At 40.0% G+C, this 22,588-nt stretch overlaps 1 protein-coding gene across 3 annotated transcripts in view; it reads right to left on the reverse strand.

Annotated features, from left to right (window-relative positions):
- The window catches only part of mark1 (MAP/microtubule affinity-regulating kinase 1), a 409,722-nt gene that overhangs the window by 67,383 nt on the left and 319,751 nt on the right, over positions 1-22,588 (reverse strand). For all 3 annotated transcript variants that reach the window (XM_028820601.2, XM_028820599.2, XM_028820600.2), the window contains exons 5-6: positions 14,975-15,040; positions 3,712-3,782 (exon numbers count right to left, since the gene is read on the reverse strand). In XM_028820601.2, the coding sequence (XP_028676434.1) occupies positions 3,712-3,782; positions 14,975-15,040 (137 nt within the window). The remainder of the gene's footprint in view (positions 1-3,711; positions 3,783-14,974; positions 15,041-22,588) is intronic.

Consider the following 22,588-nt stretch of genomic DNA (forward strand, 5'->3'; position numbering starts at 1 on the left):
AAGGGGATTTGACTTGTGTTTTGTGTATTACATTCGGCATGGAGAAGTGACAGAAAAGTAAAGAATTGTCTGAAGAGGTGAGAAACAAAATTGTTGACAAGCTTAAACAATTGCACAGCTAAAAGTTCATTTCCAGAGACCTTTCTGTTCCTGCGTCCACTGTATGCAATATTATCAACACATTTAAGGTCCGAGGCACTGCAGCCTACCTCCCTGGACGTGGACAGAAACAAAACATTGATGAGAGACTGCAGAAATTGTGAAGAAAGAACTTCAGTCTACTACAACAGAACCAAGCTGACCTTCAAGCACAAGGTATGCACGCCAGTGGTAACTCACACTATCCATCGCCATCTCAATGAAAGGGGGCTCTATGGTAGAATACCCAAGAGGACCCAACTACTAACATTGAGACATGGAGTTGGCCAAAATACACTTGAACAAGACAAAATCCTTGTGGGAGATTGTACTCCGGTCAGATGAGACTAAATTATAGCTTTTTGCTAAAGCACATCATTTTTATGTTTACAGAAGAAAAGAAGCCTTCAAAAGAACAGAACAGTACCCTTACTGTCAAAAAAGATGAGAATTACTGATGCTTAGGATTTGATTTGCTGCCTCTCGAGCTGGGTGCCTTGAAATTGTGCATGGTAACATGAAATCCAAAAATGACCAAAGAATTTTGGAGGGCAATGTAGTACTCAGTGTCACAAAGCGTGGTATCCATAACAAGTCATGGGCCTTTCAGCATGATACTGGGCCCAAAGCACATTTCAAAAAGCAATCAAAAATGGTTTCAAAACAAGCATTAAGCAGTTTTGAAGTGGCCAGCAATGAGTCCTGACCTAAACACCACTTAACACTTGTGGGGATATTTGAAAAGAGTCATTGAGAGAGGGCACCCATCAAATCTAGGAGACCGGGAACATTTTACAAAAGAAGAATGGTCAACAGCTCCAGCAGAGAGGTGCAAGAAACATATTCACTGTTCTTTCCAAAAGGTGTGCCACCAAATATTAAGTCAAGAGTGCCAATAATATTGTTAATATCCCTTTTGGGGTTCTGTGTCAAACAAGATTACATTTGGATTTTTTTCCAGGTTTTTTGTGTTCTTCCAATGTAAATAAAGAAAGTACTAATACTAACCCTAACCCTAATTTGAAAAAACTGCAGCAGTGCCACAACTGTACTTTTAAGTAACTTTTTTGTATAGTTCCTTTTGATGCTACCCTCTGTTAATGGCAGAAAATAAAATAAATATGAATTGTTTGGTGGGCAACACCGTGGAGCGGTGATTAGCGATGCTGCCTCACTCATCCAGCCTGCCGGCTCGAAACTCCACACCTGGTTGCGGTCTATTTGGAGTGTTCATGGTTTGAGAAAGTTATCTTAGGTTACCCGACCAACTGATTAGGAGTCATTAAGGCTTTATGAGTCTGCATTTGTTTGCTGTTCCTACATAAATACAGTCATATGAAAAAGTTTGGGAACCCCTCTCAGCCTGCATAATAATTTACTTTCAACAAAAAAGATAACAGTGGTATGTCTTTCCTTTCCTAGGAATATCTGAGTACTGGGGTGTTTTCCGAACAAAGATTTTTAGTGACGCAGTATTTAGTTGTATGAAATTAAATCAAATGTGAAAAACTGGCTGTGCAGAAATGTGGGTCCCCTTGTAAGTTTGCTGATTTGAATGCCTGTCACTGCTCAATGCTGATTACTTGCAACACCAAATTGGTTGGATTAGCTCGTTAAGCCTTGAACGTCACAGACAGGTGGGTCCAATCATGAGATATAAAGGTATTTAATGTGGTCAGTTGCAAGTTGTGCTTCCCTTTGACTCTCCTCCTAAGAGTGACAGCATGGGATCCTCAAAGCAACTCTCCAAAGATCTGAAAACAAAGATTGTTCAGTCTCATGGTTTAGGGGAAGGCTACAAAAAGCCATCTCAGAGGTTTAAACTGTCAGTTTCAACTGTAAGGAATGGAATCAGGAAATGGAAGGCCACAGGCACAGTTACTGTTAAACCCAGCAGGTCTGGCAGGCCAAGAAAAATACAGGAGCGGCATATGAGCAGGATTGTGAGAATGGTGACAGACAACCCACAGATCACCTCCAAAGACCTGCAAGAACATCTTGCTGCAGATGGTGTATCTGTACATCGTTCTACAATTCAGCGCAATTTGCACAAAGAACATCTGTATGGCAGGGTGATGAGAAAGAAGCCCTTTCTGCACTCACATCACAAACAGAGGCGCTTGTTGTATGCAAATGCTCATTTAGACAAGCCAGATTCATTTCAGAACAAAGTGCTTTGGCCTGATGAGACAAAAATTGAGTTATTTGGTCAGAACAAAAAGCGCTTTGCATAGCGGAAGAAGAACACCGCATTCCAATAAAAACACCTGCTACCTACTGTCAAATTTGGTGGAGGTTCCATCATGCTGTGGAGCTGTGTGGCTAGTTCAGGGACTGGGGCTCTTGTTAAAGTCGAGGGTCAGATGAATTCAACCCAATATCAACAAATTCTTCAGGATAATGTTCAAGCATCAGTCACAAAGTTGAAGTTACGCAGGGGTTGGATATTCCAACAAGACAATGACCTAAAACACAGTTTGAAATCTACAAAGGCATTCATGCAGAGGGAGAAGTACAATGTTCTAGAACGGCCATCACAGTCCCAGACTGGAATATCATCGACAATCTATGGGATGATTTGAAGCAGGCTGTCCTTGCTCGGCAGCCATCAAATTTAACTGAACTGGAGAGATTTTGTATGGAAGAATGGTCAGAAATACCTCCATCCAGAATCCAGACACTCATCAAAGGCTATAGGAGGACAGTGTCTAGAGGCTGTTATATTTGTAAAAGGAGGCTCCACTAAGTATCGATGTCATATCTTTGTTGGGGTGCCCAAATTTATGCGCCTAATTTTGTTATGATGCATAATGCATATTTTCTGTTAATCCAATAAACTTAATGTCACTGCTGAAATACTACTGTTTCCATAAGGTATGTCATATATTAAAAGGAAGTTGCTACTTTGAAAGCTCAGCCAATGATAAACAAAAATCCAAAAAATTAAGAGGGGTTCCCAAACTTTTTCATATGACTGTAAAACTAAACAGGCCAATGTCGGACCAAAGTTGAATTGCAGATACACAAATGGGAGATTTCCAAGTTACTATACGCTATTTGTGATGGGCGGAAGTCAGAACAGTTGTTACTTTTTATTTACTAGAAATTGTTCTTGCACATTGGCAACAAGCAAACTCTACTTTACAATTCAAATAGCTCTGTTTGAACATTTGACTGTATGGGTTATGCGAGAGATCTCAAATAAAGGGCCATTACATATGTTGTCTTGAAGAATAGATAATAGTAGTGGGATAAACTGTATTTTCTTCTGGGTGAGATGGTGGGTTGTGCCATAGTGAAAGAAATACCTTCACAATTTCTAAATCTTCTTGCGGCCTCTGTATGAAAGATTGAGTCACGGTCACTAAACTTATTGAGCCATTGAATGCAACTTTTGCTGATATCCTAGTGCTCTTCAATATTTGCCACCAGTGCTTATATTCCTCAAGCCAATAACATGAAGAATGAAAGGTCACCTTGACAAGTATGTCCATAACAATTGCAAATATTTAGGCAGTGAAGGAGGATGAATTACAAAACAGAACATCTCCTGTGGATTAAAAGTGGACTCACCTGCCGAAACTTTGCTCTCGCCTCTTTCTCCTTCATCCTCCCATGTGCAACCAGGTAGTCGAATACTTCACCTGTACATTTACAAGGTAGAAAAAAATAAATAAAAACACCAAATTAAATTTACAATTTCCAAGCAAATTCAAGGCAGTAACCATTCACCAGACAAAACAGAATTATGCACTAATTTGTCTATAGGGTTCATGAATTATTATAAGATCATACTTTTTTAAGGTAAGGTAAATGTTTCAGGAGAGCAGCTACAAATAGCACATATTATAATAAATTAGGAACAAAGATGAATGCAATGCAACCAGAAATAATGAAAATATCACATTACCATATTAGAATCTCTGTGGGCTGGTAAGGGACCTTCCCTGGTTGCTAAGGACTTCCTTCAAAGAGGCACCATGATTGGCATCATGAAGACCCGCTTACTATAAAAATCCCTGCACAGTACCAGTAGCCCTTTGCCCAAAACCACAGATTTGAAGTGGCAGTATGATAGATTAGGTTCTGTCTGAGGAATCTCTAACCTGTGTCTGTTATATTTCTGCCAAAATCTCCCCCCAGGCTGGGGTTCAAATTCATGTTTTATGTCTGCTTTGATCATTCTTGATTTGTTTGTTTAGTGTTCCTTTTGCTGATTATGTGCATTGTTCTTTATCTTTGATTTTTTCTTTGCATGTAAGATGCCTGTGTGTATTATCGTAGTATTTCCCTCTACTTACCCTTTACCTGTTTTCTCAAGGGTAAATGTTCTCGTCAAGTTCGTTATCGAGTTGGTCTACTGTTGCACTTTAAAATGAACACACACACACAGACCCTAACCACAACAGCGCCCCATGAATGACACACACACGCTGATTAACACTTAGCACTTTAAACCACACATCAGCCTGTCACTCAGCACTTCAAGAGACTTACTTATTATCGGCATGAACAACATACGATGTTTTAGTGATATCTCAGACCTAAATATTACTTTTGGTCTACAAGAATACATTTAAACATACAAAGACTCAGCACTCTTGACTATAGGCCATTTATCAGCCAAGAATACCTTCTTATCGTACCGTCCCTTCTTTTGAGTGGCGCCCTCACTCTCAGCCTTAATAAACCTCGCAGCACAGAAATAATGGCAAAAAATCTGGCTACACCAGGTGCTCAAAGAAATCTAACTTATTAATTCAATCACTCTAGACATTAAGACAAAGCATAGGAAGTTAAAAGCAGCATGGTATTTATTACAAGAATAATAATAATACCACTAGAACAAAGAATAATAGAAAATAGGTACTGATAGGAAAGTCTGAATATAATTAGTCTTTAGGAAAAGCTTACGAAAAAGTTGAAATGACAAGGATGAATGTCCCAGGGAGGTGTTTGATTTAGCAATGGATGTTCATGATGCCTTTCTGACGACCAATGTCGTCTTCGTCTGTTCCTTTTCTTCTCCTCCTTCTCTTTGCTTCTTCTCCTTCCTCCTCCTCTTCTCTTCCAAACCAAGGCATATTTATTATGAAATGTCATGCCTTGGTTTCACAACACATGCACCTGATTGGCTGGCTGTCAATGTGATTGATGAATTTTGCTCATACTCTTTCCCAGATAATAAAGTTCTTTGATATTGCCTCAATTTCCCTTTCCAGGCCATAAACCCCAAATGTTCTCCCAGATGTCCACCCATAAAGTAATCAATAGCCTGGGATGTCAGCACAGCATCCTTTCACAGATTCTAAAGTAATTGAACCACCAGAAATGTCTTCCTTTCAGTGTTGGAAACAGCTGTTTTAAAAGTGAGGTGTAAGAAAACCTGCTTTGATCTGTCTTAGTTCATCTGTTGTCTTGTCTCGAACAAAATATAATGGAAACCAAAATGTACAGATTTTATACACCATAACACTGTGTTAAGCACTTTGAGGGTGGTCCACCCAAGACGCAGGGCCATCTGCTGATCACTGTTACGAACTGCCCTCTACATCTGAAGAGTCTCCCACAGTTCCTGGCAGTTCATTTGGTTATGAGTTGGGAGTCTCAAAAATCCGTAAGTCCCGAACAGTACCAAAAATACCCACTAGACGGGGAAATTCTTGCAAAAACCCTGGCAAGATAGAAAAAAGCCACATAGAATCTTCATAAAATTAAAGATTTATTTTCAGAGGCTCTACCAAACAGTGAAACTCCGTGGAGCATAAAAAGACATAAAGGACTTGCGAGCAAGGCAATCCAAAAGTCATAATTCAAAATCTAAAGAATAGTACAATTACAGAGCGAATGGTCAAAAATCCAGAAATTTAGAAAAATATGAAGCACTGCAAAATACACAAGAATTTACAAACTCCACATCATATTCACAATGAACTCTCAAGAACTGTAGGAGACCCTCTGAATATATAGGCTGGAGGACAGTTCTTGGTGGTAAATGGCACGTGGCCCTGCCTCTTGGGAGACCACCCACAAAACCCATGGAACATAACACAGGCTGTTGACATACACAGAAAACATCAAAAACAAAGAACAATGCACATTGTAGCAGTGCTACTATCAGTAAAAACTGCATCTCCCAGCAGTCCCTGTAGGGGCTGTTGGGGTCAAAGGTGGTCAGAGGGGTTTAAAAGGAGGGCAGGTGTCCAAGGAAAAAAAAAGGTGTGTTTTTTGTTGTTGTATTTTGTGTTTCGTTACCTGTCGGACTGCCTTCTGTTAAGCCATATTTAATCGCTGTGTCCTGGATTGTATTTGTTGTTGGGGTCTGGATTGTCTGTCTACTTGTGTGCTGAGGACTGTTTATGGATTCATGGCTTCCCTGCAAGTAAAGGAGCGCTCATGAACCATCGATCCGTCTTCACCCTTACAGCGTCTACCGGTAGGACTGTTTTTCATTCCCTTACAACATACAGATCTCTGGACTTACTCTCGTCATTTCTCGTTATATCCGGTGTGGTATTCCATGGACTTTGCTGTGTGGTGTTTGTGTTTATATGTTTATTGTAATATCGCCATAGGGGTACAGGGGTGGTATTATTTATATTATTTAATTGCATTACATTCTTTAATTGTTGTTATTCCCCAGTGTGCTTTGTTTTGTCTCTGTTTTTGAGTGTGTGCGGGCGGGCCAAGGCTGGGAGCGTCCCTGGGATCCTCTATAAAAAATAAATAAATCATCGTCATCTTGACGGTGTGAATCTTAGCAGCACTGGATCTCTACAACATTATCAACAAAAGTAACGTTAACATAGATAAAAGAACCAAGCATGGACAAAATAGACATAAAACTTCTCAAATGTCAGCACTGCTTTATTGGTCTTAATTGAATTGTCCCTGTGGCACTTGCAGAGTGAGAGCTAGTCACTGACTATTTTTGAAATAATGTTAATACAAGATAAATCTATATTTATCAAGTTTATTGATAGCTATTGCCACCCCCATAACTGTATTCAGAATTCAAATACATTGTGAGTATAAATTGGGCCTGTTTGAGTGAGAATTTGTGATTGTATAAGTGAGCCCTGTAATGGAGCTGTGCACTGCCCAGTGTTGGTTCTCCCTTTGTGCCTGATGCTGTAGGGCTCTGCCTCATTTGACCATGTGCATCATAATGGGGTGTTGGGTGGGCAAAGCGTGGCCAGGAAAAAAGGAAGAATAAAAAGACATGAAATGGGCATGGTCATGTCCATTTAAGAGAAGACCAACTCACATTGGTGATGGCAAGGCTTCACTGGGTGCCAGTAGAAGTAAACAGCTGACGCTATGCCTCATGGCCATGCTGAATGCTGTGTAAAGGTAGTAGATAGGGGCAACAAGTGACATGAGAAAGTTTCAGCCTGAGTACAAGTATGCAATCCTTCCCCATGACGCTAAGTGACAGGTAGCCTAGTAGACATCTGGAGTGTGAAGCCCTCTGCTCCAAGATCACCCAGTACCTTGGGCATATAGGTGCAGCCCTGTGTCCTGTGACAGTAGATGGAACATCAGGGTAACCAAGAGTGCTTAGCTCTTTAAATGTACATCAGGACTCCAGGATACAGACACATATCTTAGGGGAGGACCACAGGACTTTCGAGGGACATTCCTATATCCAGAAGTGGGGTATAAAGCTGTCCCCATGGTCATGTCAAAAAGGGACTTGAGCTGGTCCAGCCCAAGGTGTAGGCGAGTGGGGGTCTGAAATTTTAAGGAGTGCCCTTTTTTTTGTTTTACAAAAAATCTATAAACAAATGACTAAAATAAATCACATTCTTCTATGGAAACATTTTCTGTGCTGTCATCTAAAATAAAATAAAATTAAATTTGCTTTCGGGCGCACTTGTCAAATCAATAACCTTTTCATCAAGACCTTAAAAAATGTGTGTCATTTGGTTCTTGCAAAATCTCTGCTAACTCATAAAACTTAATTTGGTAAAGGTTTAGAGATGTGCCCAATCCCCTAGCATTTAAAAATATATTAAAAAAGCCTCCAGTCTCTGCAAAATATTTTTTTCAATTGGGTGCATGAGAGTTAGGCAAAAAGCATTGAGGTTGCTGATACATTTCCTCCAGAAATGACAATAAACAGTCAAAGGAAAAAGAAAACATTTTCATAAAAAAAAAAAACAAAGATGTAGATTGGCGATTCTAAATTGGCCCTAGTGTGTGCTTGGTGTGTGGGTATGTTTGCACCCTGCCCAGGATTGATTCCTGCCTTGTGCCCCATGTTGGCTGGGATTGACTCCAGCGGACCCCCGTGACCCTGTGTTCGGATTCAGCAGGTTGGAGAATGGGTGGATGGATGAACAAAGATGTAGTTATGAAAGATCCAAAATCGAATTGCAAAATAAAATATGCTCTTTAACATTTTGGACCAGGCTATCCAGTCAGCAGAGGAAAGATTTGCTCAAAACAGAAGAACTTCATTCAGTGTTTGGGTATCTCTGTGATGCGCACACGTTTGGAGGTTTGGATAGGGAGGAGCTACTGAAGTGATACACTGCAATGGCCTGGAGCTTCCACTTCACAGATGGGAAACAGTCAGATTTGTCAGGTACACATGTGACGAGATTAAAGCTGTTGCCCACAAAATTCAAGGTGTTTTTCCACTGGTTTTAAGTTTTAAATTATATCATGTCAAATGGCATCAGTTCTGTCTTTCCTAACATTGTGATTGCTGACATATTCCTGCCACACCAGCAAAAAGAAAAAAATGTACTGGACACTTTATAGGCCTACCTGGTAAATAATAAGTGGTAATGCTGTATAACTAAAAAAAGTCTGTATGGCACATTGCTAACTGGTATGTGATCTATAGATAATAGAGAGATTATCTAAATAAAATTAAAAAAAGACGTGATCTTTTGAAGAGAGACAGAGACACTTTCACTTCCCACGAGACGGACAAGTCACGTCATACTTACAACCTTCTGAAGCAAGTCCCGTGATACAAGATCGCATTAGCGCAAACAAACTGAAAATATTACTCTGGGAAATAATAGAAAAGCGAAAAGATATTGAATATTCAGCTGCTGTACAGGCTTTTTACGTCTAAAGCGCTGCATGAAATCCAAATCATGTGGTAACCAGTAGCAGCAAGCCAGCAGCTGCCCGAGCAAAAAGGAGGTATAAAAAACACCTGTTACTTGTTTCCCAATGTATCACCGTTTAAGAGGGGTTTCGGAGAAGCGGCCACGTGCAGGGGGCAAAGCCCCCTAGTAATGAATAAAAAAAATGTTTTTCTGTCTACATTTTCTTATTAAAACATTCCAATAGACTATGCCCAAGTCATCCAAATGCTCTCAGAAACCTTAAAAATACATTAAAAAAATACAGACGAGTCAACTTGCATCATATGGACTGGATGCTTTAGGTATTCTAGGAAAAACGTTTGAACACTCCTTCTCGGTTTTACGAGCCTCATTCATGGTCTGTCAGTGGCCTGAATGTCTCTCTCAATAAATTATCTTGCCTAGGACACCAGAAAGCCTTGGGCTAACCCTGGGGGCTTTATTTATAAAACTTTGCATAGTTTTGATTGTGAAAATATGTGAACACCAAATTGATAAAACCCGGCATTATGCACATCACAATCACTTTGTAAATTTGTGTATGTGAATGTGCCTCAAACACCACTCTAAAGCAATCACGATGCTGCAGAACTTCATTGGCTGGTAGAGCAGCCTCCCTCCACATGCATCAAGACCCCACCACTTACATTCAAGAGTATCTACCTGTGCTCTGCATTCTGGGAAAGCAACCCTTTGTCAGGTTCAGGCCAAGCTTGTAGGAAATAGTTATTTTTCCACCTTGAACAAAGGATTTATTTTTGTGTAATTCCAAAAATGAGATTTTGAAGTATCTGGAAAAATGTTAAATTGTCATAATAAAACAATTCAGTGATGCATCGATTTAGTAATATTGAACCACACTGTGACTGCCCTTGATAGCATCTGACTCATACACCATAAACACTATATGGATATAAAAAAATATGTTTAAATTGCTGTTAATGCACAATATAATCTCCAGCTAGTATACTGTGCAGTGAGGCAACATGAACTGAGATCTGAATATTTTGATGATCCATCGAGCATTAAATCGTTCCTGCCTGGGCTGACCTTTACTCTTAAACATTTTCACTCATAACAACAACAGTTTAATTACATACACATCCATGTTTGATTTTATTTTGGCTTTGAAAAAATATGGAGGATTCTTAATGCATTGTTTCAGTCAGCAGAGGAAAGAGAGATACTGCATGTTCTACACCAGCGTCTCCAACCCCAGTCTTGGAGGGCCACTGTGGCTGCAGGTTTTCATTCTAACACTTTTCTTAATTAGTGGCTCATTTTGCTGCTAATTAACTTCTTTTGCCATAATTTTAATTGACTTGCTATTTAAGACTCAGACCCTTCGTTTCTTTTTTCTTCCATTAGCAGCAAAACAATAATGACATACAAAACAAGCCAACACATTACCTGTGTCCATTATACAATATCTGAAAATAAAGAAAGGTGAAGGTCTCAGTAATGTTGGTCTGTCAGGTCCACAACACATTTTAACAGTGCTCTTAGAAAAAAGAAAATTAACAGTTTTGGAAATTTGTGCTATTGTACAATGAGAGCAGCAACAAGTCATGGAATTAAATAACGGGTTTAATGAACAAGAAGTGGCTTCTAATTAAGAAACTGGTTGTTGGGAAATTGGTTGGAGTTTGATTCCCCGACTTAGCTGGACATCTGTTGGCTCACTTCACATCTCATTTCTGTTTGGGTGCTGCTTAAGGAAAAAATGAAACATTTCAGAAGACTGAAGTTTCAAAAAAACACATCGATTCAAATGATTGGAAAAGAAGTCAATTAGCCGCAAAAACTGGTCAGTAATTAAGAAATGGGTTAGAATGAAAATCTGTAGCCACTGTAGCACACCAGGACCGGAGCGGAAGACTCCTTTCCTAACCAATGAGCAAATCTGTAAATAAAAGAAAAAGGCTTAAGAAGTAGAATAATGCTGGATCAGAAGACCTAAATATAGTGAAAGGTAATACACTATACTGGAATTTTTAGTATGCAGTGTTACTTCCAGCACCACACTATTTGGTTCCTTTTTATAAGTATCAATGTGATGCACCAGGGGCCTCATGTATAAACGGTGCGTACGCACAGAAATGTTGCGTACGAACCTTTCCACACTCAAATCACGATGTATAAAACCTAAACTTGGCGTAAAGCCACGCACATTTCCACGGTAACTCATACCTTGGCGTACGCAATTTCTCCGCTCGGTTTTGCAGACTGGCGGCACCCAGCGTCAAAGCAGTGCTACTGTTCCTGTGTGGTTACTCTTTCTTAGATCCACATCCACGGCGGCGGCTTTATCAAATACACTGAAATTAACCGCATATCGTTCATAAATTTAATGCATCTGATTGTAATTAACCTGTAACAATATAACGGTTCACAGAATGGTCACATTACTGTTCCTGTGTGCTCATCCTTTCTTTCTTAGCTCCACATTCCTGACGCGGCTTTATAAATACACTGAAATTAACTGCATATTGTTTATTAGTGTAATGCATCTGATTGTAATTAACCTGTAGCAATATAATGGTCCAGGGAATAGCCATAGTATTCCAAATACCATAACTGCTTTAGCGTTGTTACGCTCACTGCATCTTGTTCTTCTTTTTGCTGCTCCCGTTAAGTGTTGCCACTGCGGATCATCTTTTTCCATATTACTCTCACTGCACCACTCGGAGTATTTATATCACTGTATCTGAGTGTGAATCACAGCAGCAGATGATCGGAAAGAGAATTATCGGTATACAGTTTCAAGTACACACTACCTCAACCACGGCAAAAAGCGTCAAAGCCTTTCCTGTACGGACGTTTCAGAAACAGTTTCATCCCAATAACTATAAACGCACTCAATCAGTCCATCAAGTGCTCCTTGTAGAACTGTTTGTACTTATAAGTACAATCACCTCACTGTAAACTTACACTACAGTTATAATATTACACAACCTGCGCTACTTTATAAAGCGCGTATTATGACAATATCATTTTTAAGATGAAATGCAGCAAAATATGTTGCTTATAGTATACAGATAAAACTTTAACTTCATTCAAATAATCTGTATTGTTAATAATTAAACATGTGAGGACACGGTGCCGCAGCGTATAGCTGGTTCAAGGATAGCTCCTGCCTTGCGCTGTATTCTTGCTGGTGCTGACGCGACACTGGAAGGATAGACTGATAGAATAATTAAACATGTACTACGAAGATATTTCAATGTTCCTTAAAAGTTTTGAAGAATCGGCGTTCTAAGCTTACAAATGGCTTAACGTCTATTACAGAGCTGATTGTGTGGCGATTGGAGAAAGAAAAGTATGGACAGGAATTGGAGGTTAGTACGTTTGAAAGAGACAGTACTTCTGTAATAAATTATTTCATCGAAGGTCGCACATGGTGCAGCAAGCCTCTTGCGTGAGATATGAATAATCACTGCGCCACCGTGTTCCCATGTTTAATAACATGCTTTCATTCCTATTATCATGAAAATTATATCACGTATACATCTCAGTATTTTAATTATTCAGAGAGCTGTAATACCACGAATGTAATGCATTCTGTGTCCTGTCGGAGAAAGAGAAAGAGCGGAAGCACGTAGTGATTCACACACATAGAGCACATAGAAGATCAAACACAGAACAAAGCATTTAACAAGCTACTTGAGAAACTAGTAAAATAAACGATTTTAAGATGAAGTTTATGATGTTCTACTTTAATGGCAAAATAAACTATGTGATTAAAGTGGAAATTTCGAGATTAAAGTTGACATTTCGTGCTTTTTTCCCCACTGTGTGCCTATGTTTTTTGTTCGTACCCTAATAAGCTTTCATATGACACTCAGACGGTGGGCTACGACTTGCCTTTTCACGGCGACTTTGATATGTGATTTCTTTTTTATTTCGGGCACTGTGCGACTTTGTGAATTTGATCTTTCGAGTTTTTCCGACACTCTGTCACTCGATCAACTTCCTTTTGTTGATTATACCACTGTTTAAACCAACAAATAGTACGTTTTTCCTTTGCCTCCACTTGGTATTCGCTGAAATTCTTATATTTTCCCCCGTGCTTTTCCCATTGTCTTTTCACAGAAGGCTATTTATATTGATTTGCATATTCAAAGAGGTGTAATTCTGGGAGGAGTTGAGGCGGGACAGAAGGCGCGTGCACGTACGTTACTTTTCACGCTGATCGGGATTTATGTAGTGGAAGAACGTGAAAGTTTGCGTGCGCACAGATTCCTGCATCTGGATTTTTCTGTGCGTACGCACAATCCCGCTTTTGTGCTTACGCCATGTTATAGTGTGAGTTCTACGCACGGCGTTATACATGAGGCCCCAGGTGCCTGCAGCCTTTTTCCCGGGACATCAATAGTCATATATGGAGACGGACTAGGGCAAAAGAGGGTTCACAACAACAAGATCTGCTGCAACAGTGCAAAAGTGCTTTTTATTAAAACAAATCCATAGTGACCAAAATGTGGTTCAGAAAGTCAAGATTTAATAATCCAAAAAATATTGTAATGGAGATAAAACTAATAAATCAATCCAATAAACAGTTAAAACTAGGAGTCAAATCAAAGACAGGATCTTCTCCTCCCTTTTGTCTTTCCCATTATTCTTCCCCTGTCTCTCTCCCTCTTCTTCTTGCTTCCCGGTAAAGCTGAGACGCCAGCAAATGTGGTCAAACCTCCTGTTTCTCTCTTGTTCCAGCTACCTCTGTCGGTACCTGCTTGGACTCTCCTGCTGCCATCCTGTGGTGTCCTCTAGATGTCATGAGCCAACAATTGCTCCTGCTTCCCAATTAAGCAGGGAGGAATCGCCCCTGGAGATTCCCCTTGCTACTTCCACTGGGCCTCTTGATCACTTTGTCTCCTCTTCACAGCACTGGACCTGCTTTCCTTTTCTCCTTGGTTTTATCTACCTTGAAAACAACTCAGACTCTTTATATCCCTACAAGTGTAGGTCCTCTGTTCATTGATCCACAGCTGCGAATGAGAGATGGGTGTGGTGTGCACATCACTCACTCACACGTGCATAATGAATGAATCCATTTACCCATTAGTGCTCCGTGGCCACACATATCCTACTGTACCGTCGCATGTCTGAGCTGCACTATTTTAAAGCAAAACTACACCTGCTAAAATATGCCACAAACCTTTTACATGCCATACAACAATCAACTCTTAGTACCTTAGGTTTTGTTAAACAGAAATGTAATTTATTGCCACATAATCTATTGCAATACAACTGATTTGACATATGAAGAACCAAAAGGTTTGTGTTTTGTTGGAAAATGGCATAGATGCATTTAAAGAAAATAAGCAATAAAATATATTGTTATAAGTAGTACCAGATTGCGTCTGCTAATGTACTAGGCCTCACCTAGCCAAACAGTTAAGGTTTTGTATGCCCTACTTATCAAATAACATAATGTAGAAATATTAGCTTCTTAAAATGTAGCATTGCATAAATCAGTTGGAAATTGTTAGCTAAAACAATGTTGTTCCTCCTATCTTTAAATTTGGTGTGTATTAAAAATATAATTATCTACTGTATACTATTGTGTTGTGAACTATATGTTTGATATTCTTAAAATGATGCGCTTGTCCTTTAATACAGAAATGAATGGCTTCAATCTGTAAGGCCATTTCACTTCCTCTCATGATATTATATTTCTTATGGGCCTTTATGGTGAAGCCTATTTATAAAAAAATGCATTAACTTACCTCCACTGGCATATTCCATAACTAAATACAGTGTCTTCTCTGTTTCAATTACTTCAAATAATTTAACTGCAATAAAAAAGAGAGAATGAGAGAGAAACATTAAACACAAATTTGAATGATTACAACCAAGAAAGTAAAAGAAAGATTTTTTACTCATATCCTACTAAAGAACTCGCAATACAATACTGATCACTTGAATAATCACCTATTTACCTTTGTGAGGATTATCTTGCTGTTTCAGTTAGGCTTTAGTTACTAAAAATTTTCTTAATTTGGTCAAACATTTTATCACGACACAACTTCTTGTTCTGAAAACAGCTAACATGGGAGAAGACATGTGCAGGAGTCATCAAGTTGTAGGTCTCTGTCATATGGTGTAGTCTGCTTCAACTGTGCCTCTCCTCTTTTATATTTTATTCTGTTTTCATCCAGAAATCGTAGAAAAAGACAGCACAGTGAGGCGATAAGTAGCATCAACACCTCACAGATTCAGCATGTTGGCTCACTCTCTCCATTTCTGGGTGCATTTTTTGCCAAGTATGAATTTCAAATGTGAATTTCCCCTTGGGGATTAATAAAGTATCTATCTATCTATCTATCTATCTATCTATCTATCTATCTATCTATCTATCTATCTATCTATCTATCTATCTATCTATCTATCTATCTATCTATCTATCTATCTATCTACTCCAGTTTTCCTCCCTCATTTCCAAAGTCGTGCTGATTAGTTTTAATTGTCAATTCCAAATTGCCACTTTGTTGGTGGGTGTGTGAGAAGGCCTTGCCCTAGACTGGCATCCTATATGGAGCTGTTTCTTGCCTTGTACTCCATTGTTCCCAGCACAGGCTCCAGCCTCTTATGACTCTAAATTGGATTAAGGAGGTCTGACAGTGTTATGTATGTTACACTACGTGCACACAGTGAATGTGATAAGTTTGCAAACCCTTAATGAAATGAAGTCTGGAATGAAGACAAATCAAGGTACAGTGGAACCCCGGTTTGCGAGCATAATTCGTTCCGGAAACGTGCTCGCAGTTCAAAGCACTCGTATATCAAAGTGAACTTCCCCATAAGAAACAATGGACACTCAGATGATTCGTTCCGCAACCGAAAACTATTCAAATAAAAATGATTAATACAAAATATAAAGTAAAAATACATAAAACAAATTAACCTGCACTTTACATTTAAAAAGAATCATGGCTGGTGTGAGTGAGTTTCTAAACTCTTGTGGGATTCCACCCAACGGGACGACATGCGGAAGAGCGTCCTAAAGCAAACGCAGTTTCCCAGTGCTGTAGCAGTTCGCCGTAAAAGCGAATCCGGAAAGATCGCGGACATGCTATAAGCGCCTGCCGTCGATGGGTGATACAAGCAAGAAGGAACATATAAATGCGCAGAGCACAATACTACTTGGCCACGGCCCTGCCTGACTGCTGTGTCTGTGTATAGGAGAGTGGCAGATCCCGCTACAATAAATAACTGCGCTGTTGCTGTTTCAAGCTGAATAAAGCTGGTGTTGCTAAAGTACTGAGACTCAGCTTCGTGTTTTGGGGTGCAAGATGGGGACTCGCACGTCACAGCGCACACACACACACACACACAATGCTGTAGTAAACAGTATACGCTCGTACGGATGTTGACTATAAGAGTGAGGCACGCCGACTCAGACAGAGAATAGGAGACGATTGCCCACAATCCTGCAGCGAGAGAGAAAGAGAAGAACCATCAGCTCAGTTGTGATCACATGACACTCAGCAGACAAAGCGTGTATGTACTAGATTAGATAGATAGATAGATAGATACTTTATTAATCCCAAGGGAAAATTCACATACTCCAGCAGCAGCATACTGATAAAGAAAATATTAAATTAAAAATCCATGTCCAAGTAGTAAAAAGTGTCCAGGGAACGAGTCCACATAAAAGAAAGTGGTAGTAGTTAACAGTGAAATAGAGAAAAAGGTAGAAAAATAAAGTCATACACAGAGCTGCTACTACTTGTATTGCAAGACCTCGCTCGTTTATCAAGTCAAAATTTATTAAAAATTTTAGCTCGTCTTGCAAAACACTCGTAAACCAAGGTTCCACTGTACACTGAGGTTCCACTGTACTAAAAATTTATAATTTTTCCTTACAGTTCCTATAAATGCTAAGTGTGTTCACCTAACTACCGTTGGTCACAAAATCTTATTAATAGTAAAACGGTCTGACATGCTTTGTTTCAGTTTCTACCTTCACGTCTATGAGAGAGAGAGAGTGGGAGAGGGGTTGGCACCAATACTGATACAGCGTGTTGCTGCACCCACCACATGACAAACCACCTCAGGATCCCAAATTAGAACCCAAGCACAGCTGTGCAATGGGTTACATCTCAGCACCACACTAGTTCGAATGGAATGGAACAGGGTGAGTTTTTTTTACAGTGGCTGGAGTGCCAATCCTGCCACCAACCCCCAAGGTTTCCCTGTAAGTTGGAGGACCTGCTTGCAGGGCTGGATGCAAGTTAATGTCACCCCTGGACAGAACAACTGCAATTTAAGCGCCTTGTTCAAGGGCCCAACAGAGTGGCATTGACGGGATTTGCACAGATCCCTAGCCTCAGAGCCATCACTCCACCTTACATGTCTATGAAATCTGACATTTCAAGTGGTGGTGTGTAGATGTTTGATACCTATGGTGACTGGCCATTTGAGCACTGAATTACATGTTTAGCAAAGGCTTTAATGAAAAGGTTTTTTCCTCTCAATAGAAAGACATCTGAAATACTGGGAATCAATGGATGTAAAGATTCTGTTGTCATTATATGGCCCAGCACAGACGTCAATGTAGAAGGCCCAGTAGTGGGTGGGCAGCCAGTTGCTTGAAGTCTCCATGACTTTGACTGTGTCTGACTCTGTATGTTATAAGTGACCTTGGACCCCCAGAGGTTTATTTTGTTTAGAAATGCTGCTGACTGGAGTTTTGTTTTCCTCTCCTCCATTGCCAATTGGCCATAGTTCAACAATTAATTAATGGACATACTGTATTGTTAGGTTCCATTTCACCTTCAAAGTACTTTGTGTACCTGTCTGTATGTGTACTCATTATGCAACTGGTAATATGTAAAGTCTGTATTTAATATGTAAAGTCTATATTTGATTCTTTATGTGTACTCATTATACAAATGGCTATTTTTTAAGTCTGTATTTGATTCTAAATACCGTATATACTCGCGTACAAGTTGGGTGTTGAAACCCGAAAAATTGATCATAAAATCAGACCCGAATTATACGCTCGTTCAAAAATACAACACTTAATTTTTTTTTTTTTTTTTTTACATCTTTTTGCCTCCTCCAATCTCATACCAGTATCTCAGACACATCGAATTTTGTTGCAGCAGCGCAGTTACCAATTTCTTTCGCACTTTAACGACTTTTAATTTAAAACCAGCTTCATATTTTCTTCTGATCGAACTGTCCATTGTAGATAAGGGATGCTCTTACGATAAAGATGTATGACGGTGTAAGATACAAACAACACAAATCAGTGCAAACGCCACTTTGGAATAGTTTGGGTATTACCGTGTGGTCACATAGGCACAATACATAGAAAAAAGAGGCCATGTGCTCTGTGGTTTCTCTCTCAGGTGAGCGTTAACATATCATAATCTCTTGGACCAATAGTGTGAGTTTTCCACATTCGACTTATACGACGGGGCGGCACGATGGCGCAGTGGGTAGCGCTGCTGCCTCGCAGTTGGGAGACCTGGGGACCCGGGTTCGCTTCCCGGGTCCTCCCTGCGTGGAGTTTGCATGTTCTCCCCGTGTCTGCGTGGGTTTCCTCCGGGCGCTCCGGTTTCCTCCCACAGTCCAAAGACATGCCGGTTAGGTGGATTGGCGATTCTAAATTGGCCCTAGTGTGTGCTTGGTGTGTGGGTGTGTTTGTGTGTGTCCTGCGGTGGGTTGGCACCCTGCCCAGGATTGTTTCCTGCCTTGTGCCCTGTGTTGGCTGGGATTGGCTCCGGCAGACTCCCGTGACCCTGTGTTCGGATTCAGCGGGTTGGAAAATGGATGGTTGGATGGACTTATACGACCAACATTATAAAATACTGGAAATTATCCAGTAAAATCAAGCCCCGACTTATCCGCAGGTGAACTTAAACGTGAGTATATACAGTATCAAGTTGTCATAGCGCTCTGGACCTGTGCTTAGTGAAGTGCCTTAAAAAAATGAATAAAAAACTGAAAAGCACTAACTGGCTGCTCCTAACTCCAGTCAACGTATCCTTTGCACAAAGGCCCAAACCAGTCTATAGTCAGCTGAGGATGGTCTACTGTTGAAGAATTAGTAAGGAATAAAAAGGCTAGTCGACAGTGGTCCGTTCTTGACACAAGTATTGGGGTTAGGCTGACAGTGGAGTGCAACTACAAATTCAAAACAAACAAAAATAATTTTTTAAATTACTAACCAGCATTTCCTAAAAAGTTCCCCTGAACTGTAAATCAACTTGTCAAAATGCAGAAAATTCGAAGAAGATTATAATATGATGCAATATGCTGCTCAGGAAAAGCCTTTCTGAAACGCTCAACCTTTCAACAAGTCAATTCTTAATGAAACGTGAGCTTAAATTAGTCAGAAATAGTCGTGATAAAATAATAATGCCTTAAAGTGCTGCTAAAATAATGGAAATAAAATAAAATGTCAATAGCTCCCTCCTCCTCTATGATAATTCTTTCCGTTCATTTGGGAATACATTCTCCGCCCACACACCTTCTAATTAAATGTTGTTTTCCTGCTCCACATTCGTCAAGTTGCAGGAGAGTGTGAAGCGTTAATATTGCTGATTTCATGCAGTCATGTGAAAAAGTTTAAGTAAACACTATGATATGTTTTTTCTTTTTTAACATTTGTAGACATAATAAGATTGGATCTTTTCTTGAAATAATATCTTTAGGTAAAGATGTAATTGAGAAAAAGGAAACTTTGACCTGCAATAATTTATTCAACAAAAAAGAGCAGTTATGCCACATAAGCCTGTGGAAAAATAAGACCACCCTTGGCTCTGGTCTTGCCCCCTTGAGTCGGTGTTTTCTATAACGGCATCAGACTCCGAGATCGACCGGAAGAAAAGTTTTACTAACCTTTTCACTTAAAAGAGTTTTTTCAGCTGTGCAATGTTAAAGGGTTGCCTTGCATGCACAGCCCATTTCAAATCCCACCACAGCATCTTGATGGGATTCAGATCTAAGTCTTTTTAGAACCCTCTATTTCTTTATGTTCAGGTATTGTCTGGTGGATTACCTTGTATGTTTAGGGCCATTGTCATGTTGCAAGGTTCACTTTTGATTAAGCTTCAGTCTTCTGATCTGACAGATGGTCTCACATTATCCTCAAGCACCTTCTGGTACAAGTCATGGTGGAATCTAAAATTGCCAGCTCCCCAGGCCCTGAAGCTGCAAAGCAGCACTAAACCTTTTCTACTACCATGGTTTGTAGCTAGTATCTGGTTCTTCTAGTCAAATGCTGTATTTGGTTTTTACCAAACATATCTTCTAGTACTGTGGCCAGATAAGTCTATCTATGCCTCATCTGTTCCACAGCACATTTCTCCAGAAGTCATGACCTTTCTCTAGGTGTTTATGGGTAAACGCTAGTCTTGCCTTGATGTTTTTTCTGGACAGCAAAGGTTCCCTTCTGGCACACCTCCCATGTAGAACCCCTTTCTAATGGCAGACTCGTGCACTTGGACAGCACCAGTAGGTGCTACCTGAAAGTCTTATGCTGACAATCTGGGGTTATTGGAGACTTCTTTCAGCATCTTGCTTTCTGCTCATAGGATTGACTTGCTGGGGTGGCCTGGCCCAGAAGTGCAAGTTGGCAGTTGTTTGAAATCTTCTCCACCTGTAGATTATCTTCCAGACAGTGGAATGGTTAACTTCCAATTGTTTAGAGATCTTTTAAAATCCTTTTTATATATGTAACAAAGCACAAACCAAACAACTGTCTCAGGTTTAAGCAAGTACAGGTTTAGATATGAACCTCTGTAATGGGGTATTAATCATTTGCACCCGATCTGCTATACCCGATTCTAATTTTAGGTATTTCAGGTGGTGATAATTGTATTAGGGCGGCACGGTGGTGCAGTGGGTAGCGCTGTTGCCTCGCAGTTGGGAGACCTGGGGACCTGGGTTCGCTTCCTGGGTCCTCCCTGCGTGGAGTTTGCATGTTCTCCCCGTGTCTGCGTGGGTTTCCTCCGGGCGCTCTGGTTTCCTCCCACAGTCCAAAGACATGCAGGTTAGGTGGATTGGTGATCCTAAATTGGCCCTAGTGTGTGCTTGGTGTGTGGGTGTGTTTGTGTGTGTCCTGCGGTGGGTTGGCACCCTGCCCAGGATTGTTTCCTGCCTTGTGCCCTGTGTTGGCTGGGATTGGCTCCAGCAGACCCCCGTGACCCCGTGTTCGGATTCAGCGGGTTGGAAAATGGATGGATGGATAATTGTATTAGTTCATTTACTTGTTCACTATGCGAAATGTGCATTTTTCTTTATTTAAATCATACAATGGACTGTAAAATGTTAACTGTGGCATGAATTTTGTTATATCTCCTTCATCCATATATACTGTTTAAATGAACATCAAATCTTGATATGTCCACATGTTAAATAAGGAAAAAAAAACATTTCATGGGGTGTGCTTACTTTTTCACATGGCTGTACCTGTGCTATTTAGTAATTTTATAATAGCAAAAATATTGCCAAGCAGACCTATTACTTGGTATATGGCCCCTCTTCATTTGGTCATTAGGTGGTTTATAATGCCTTATACTTTCCCCAGCATACATTCCAACAGTCGCTACTTTTAAGTGAGAGGCTCTACAAGGAATGTGAAAGAAATTTGTATTGATGGCACTTTGACAGACAGCGAGAAAATCAGAGTACACCAGGCATTTTTCATGGTTAGCCATTTCAGTCATGAGGCTGGACAAGAGGTCTTTATCAAATTTATAGGAACTGGACAACAATGACAAACTGGATCAGCGTAAGGAGTGTGACTGTGTGCCATGAAGATGTTATTTAAAGGGGACTCATTTTCCCAAGTGTCTTCCTCTTGCCAACAAAAACACCTAAAATGTAACAAACCAACGGGTCAAAACAAGAACGTTTAGTATAAAAGTGATCATATGGCCATGGTACTGTAACATATTCTAAAGTCTCACACGGGCCAATGCCATTAATGAAATACCCTTTGTTAATCCAAAAAAACTCGAAGGATGTGCTATCTATTGAGGAATAACAAACCTCTAAGTGGATGTGACTGGAATTACCTTTTCATGCAGAAATTGTTTTGATGGAAGTGAATGTCTGCCTAATAGCATCATTTTAACAAAGGACTACTGAGTCAGAGCAGTAGCACCTGTCACTGAATGATGGACGAGTTGTGTTGTTGCAGGATCACAACACGTACGTGTAGTAAAAGATTAAATTTACACTGAACGTTGCGTGATTAAGTACTCAATAAACTTAAAAATGGTGCCAAGAGTAAAACACCAAAGGCAAGGACTGAGGCAGCAGTTTCTTGGCATGTGTTGAAGCACAGCTTCATTCCACAAGATTTTAATAGAGCAGACATGAAA

This window comes from Erpetoichthys calabaricus, chromosome 15 (assembly GCF_900747795.2).
Source record: "Erpetoichthys calabaricus chromosome 15, fErpCal1.3, whole genome shotgun sequence".
NCBI classification, from domain to species: domain Eukaryota; kingdom Metazoa; phylum Chordata; class Cladistia; order Polypteriformes; family Polypteridae; genus Erpetoichthys; species Erpetoichthys calabaricus.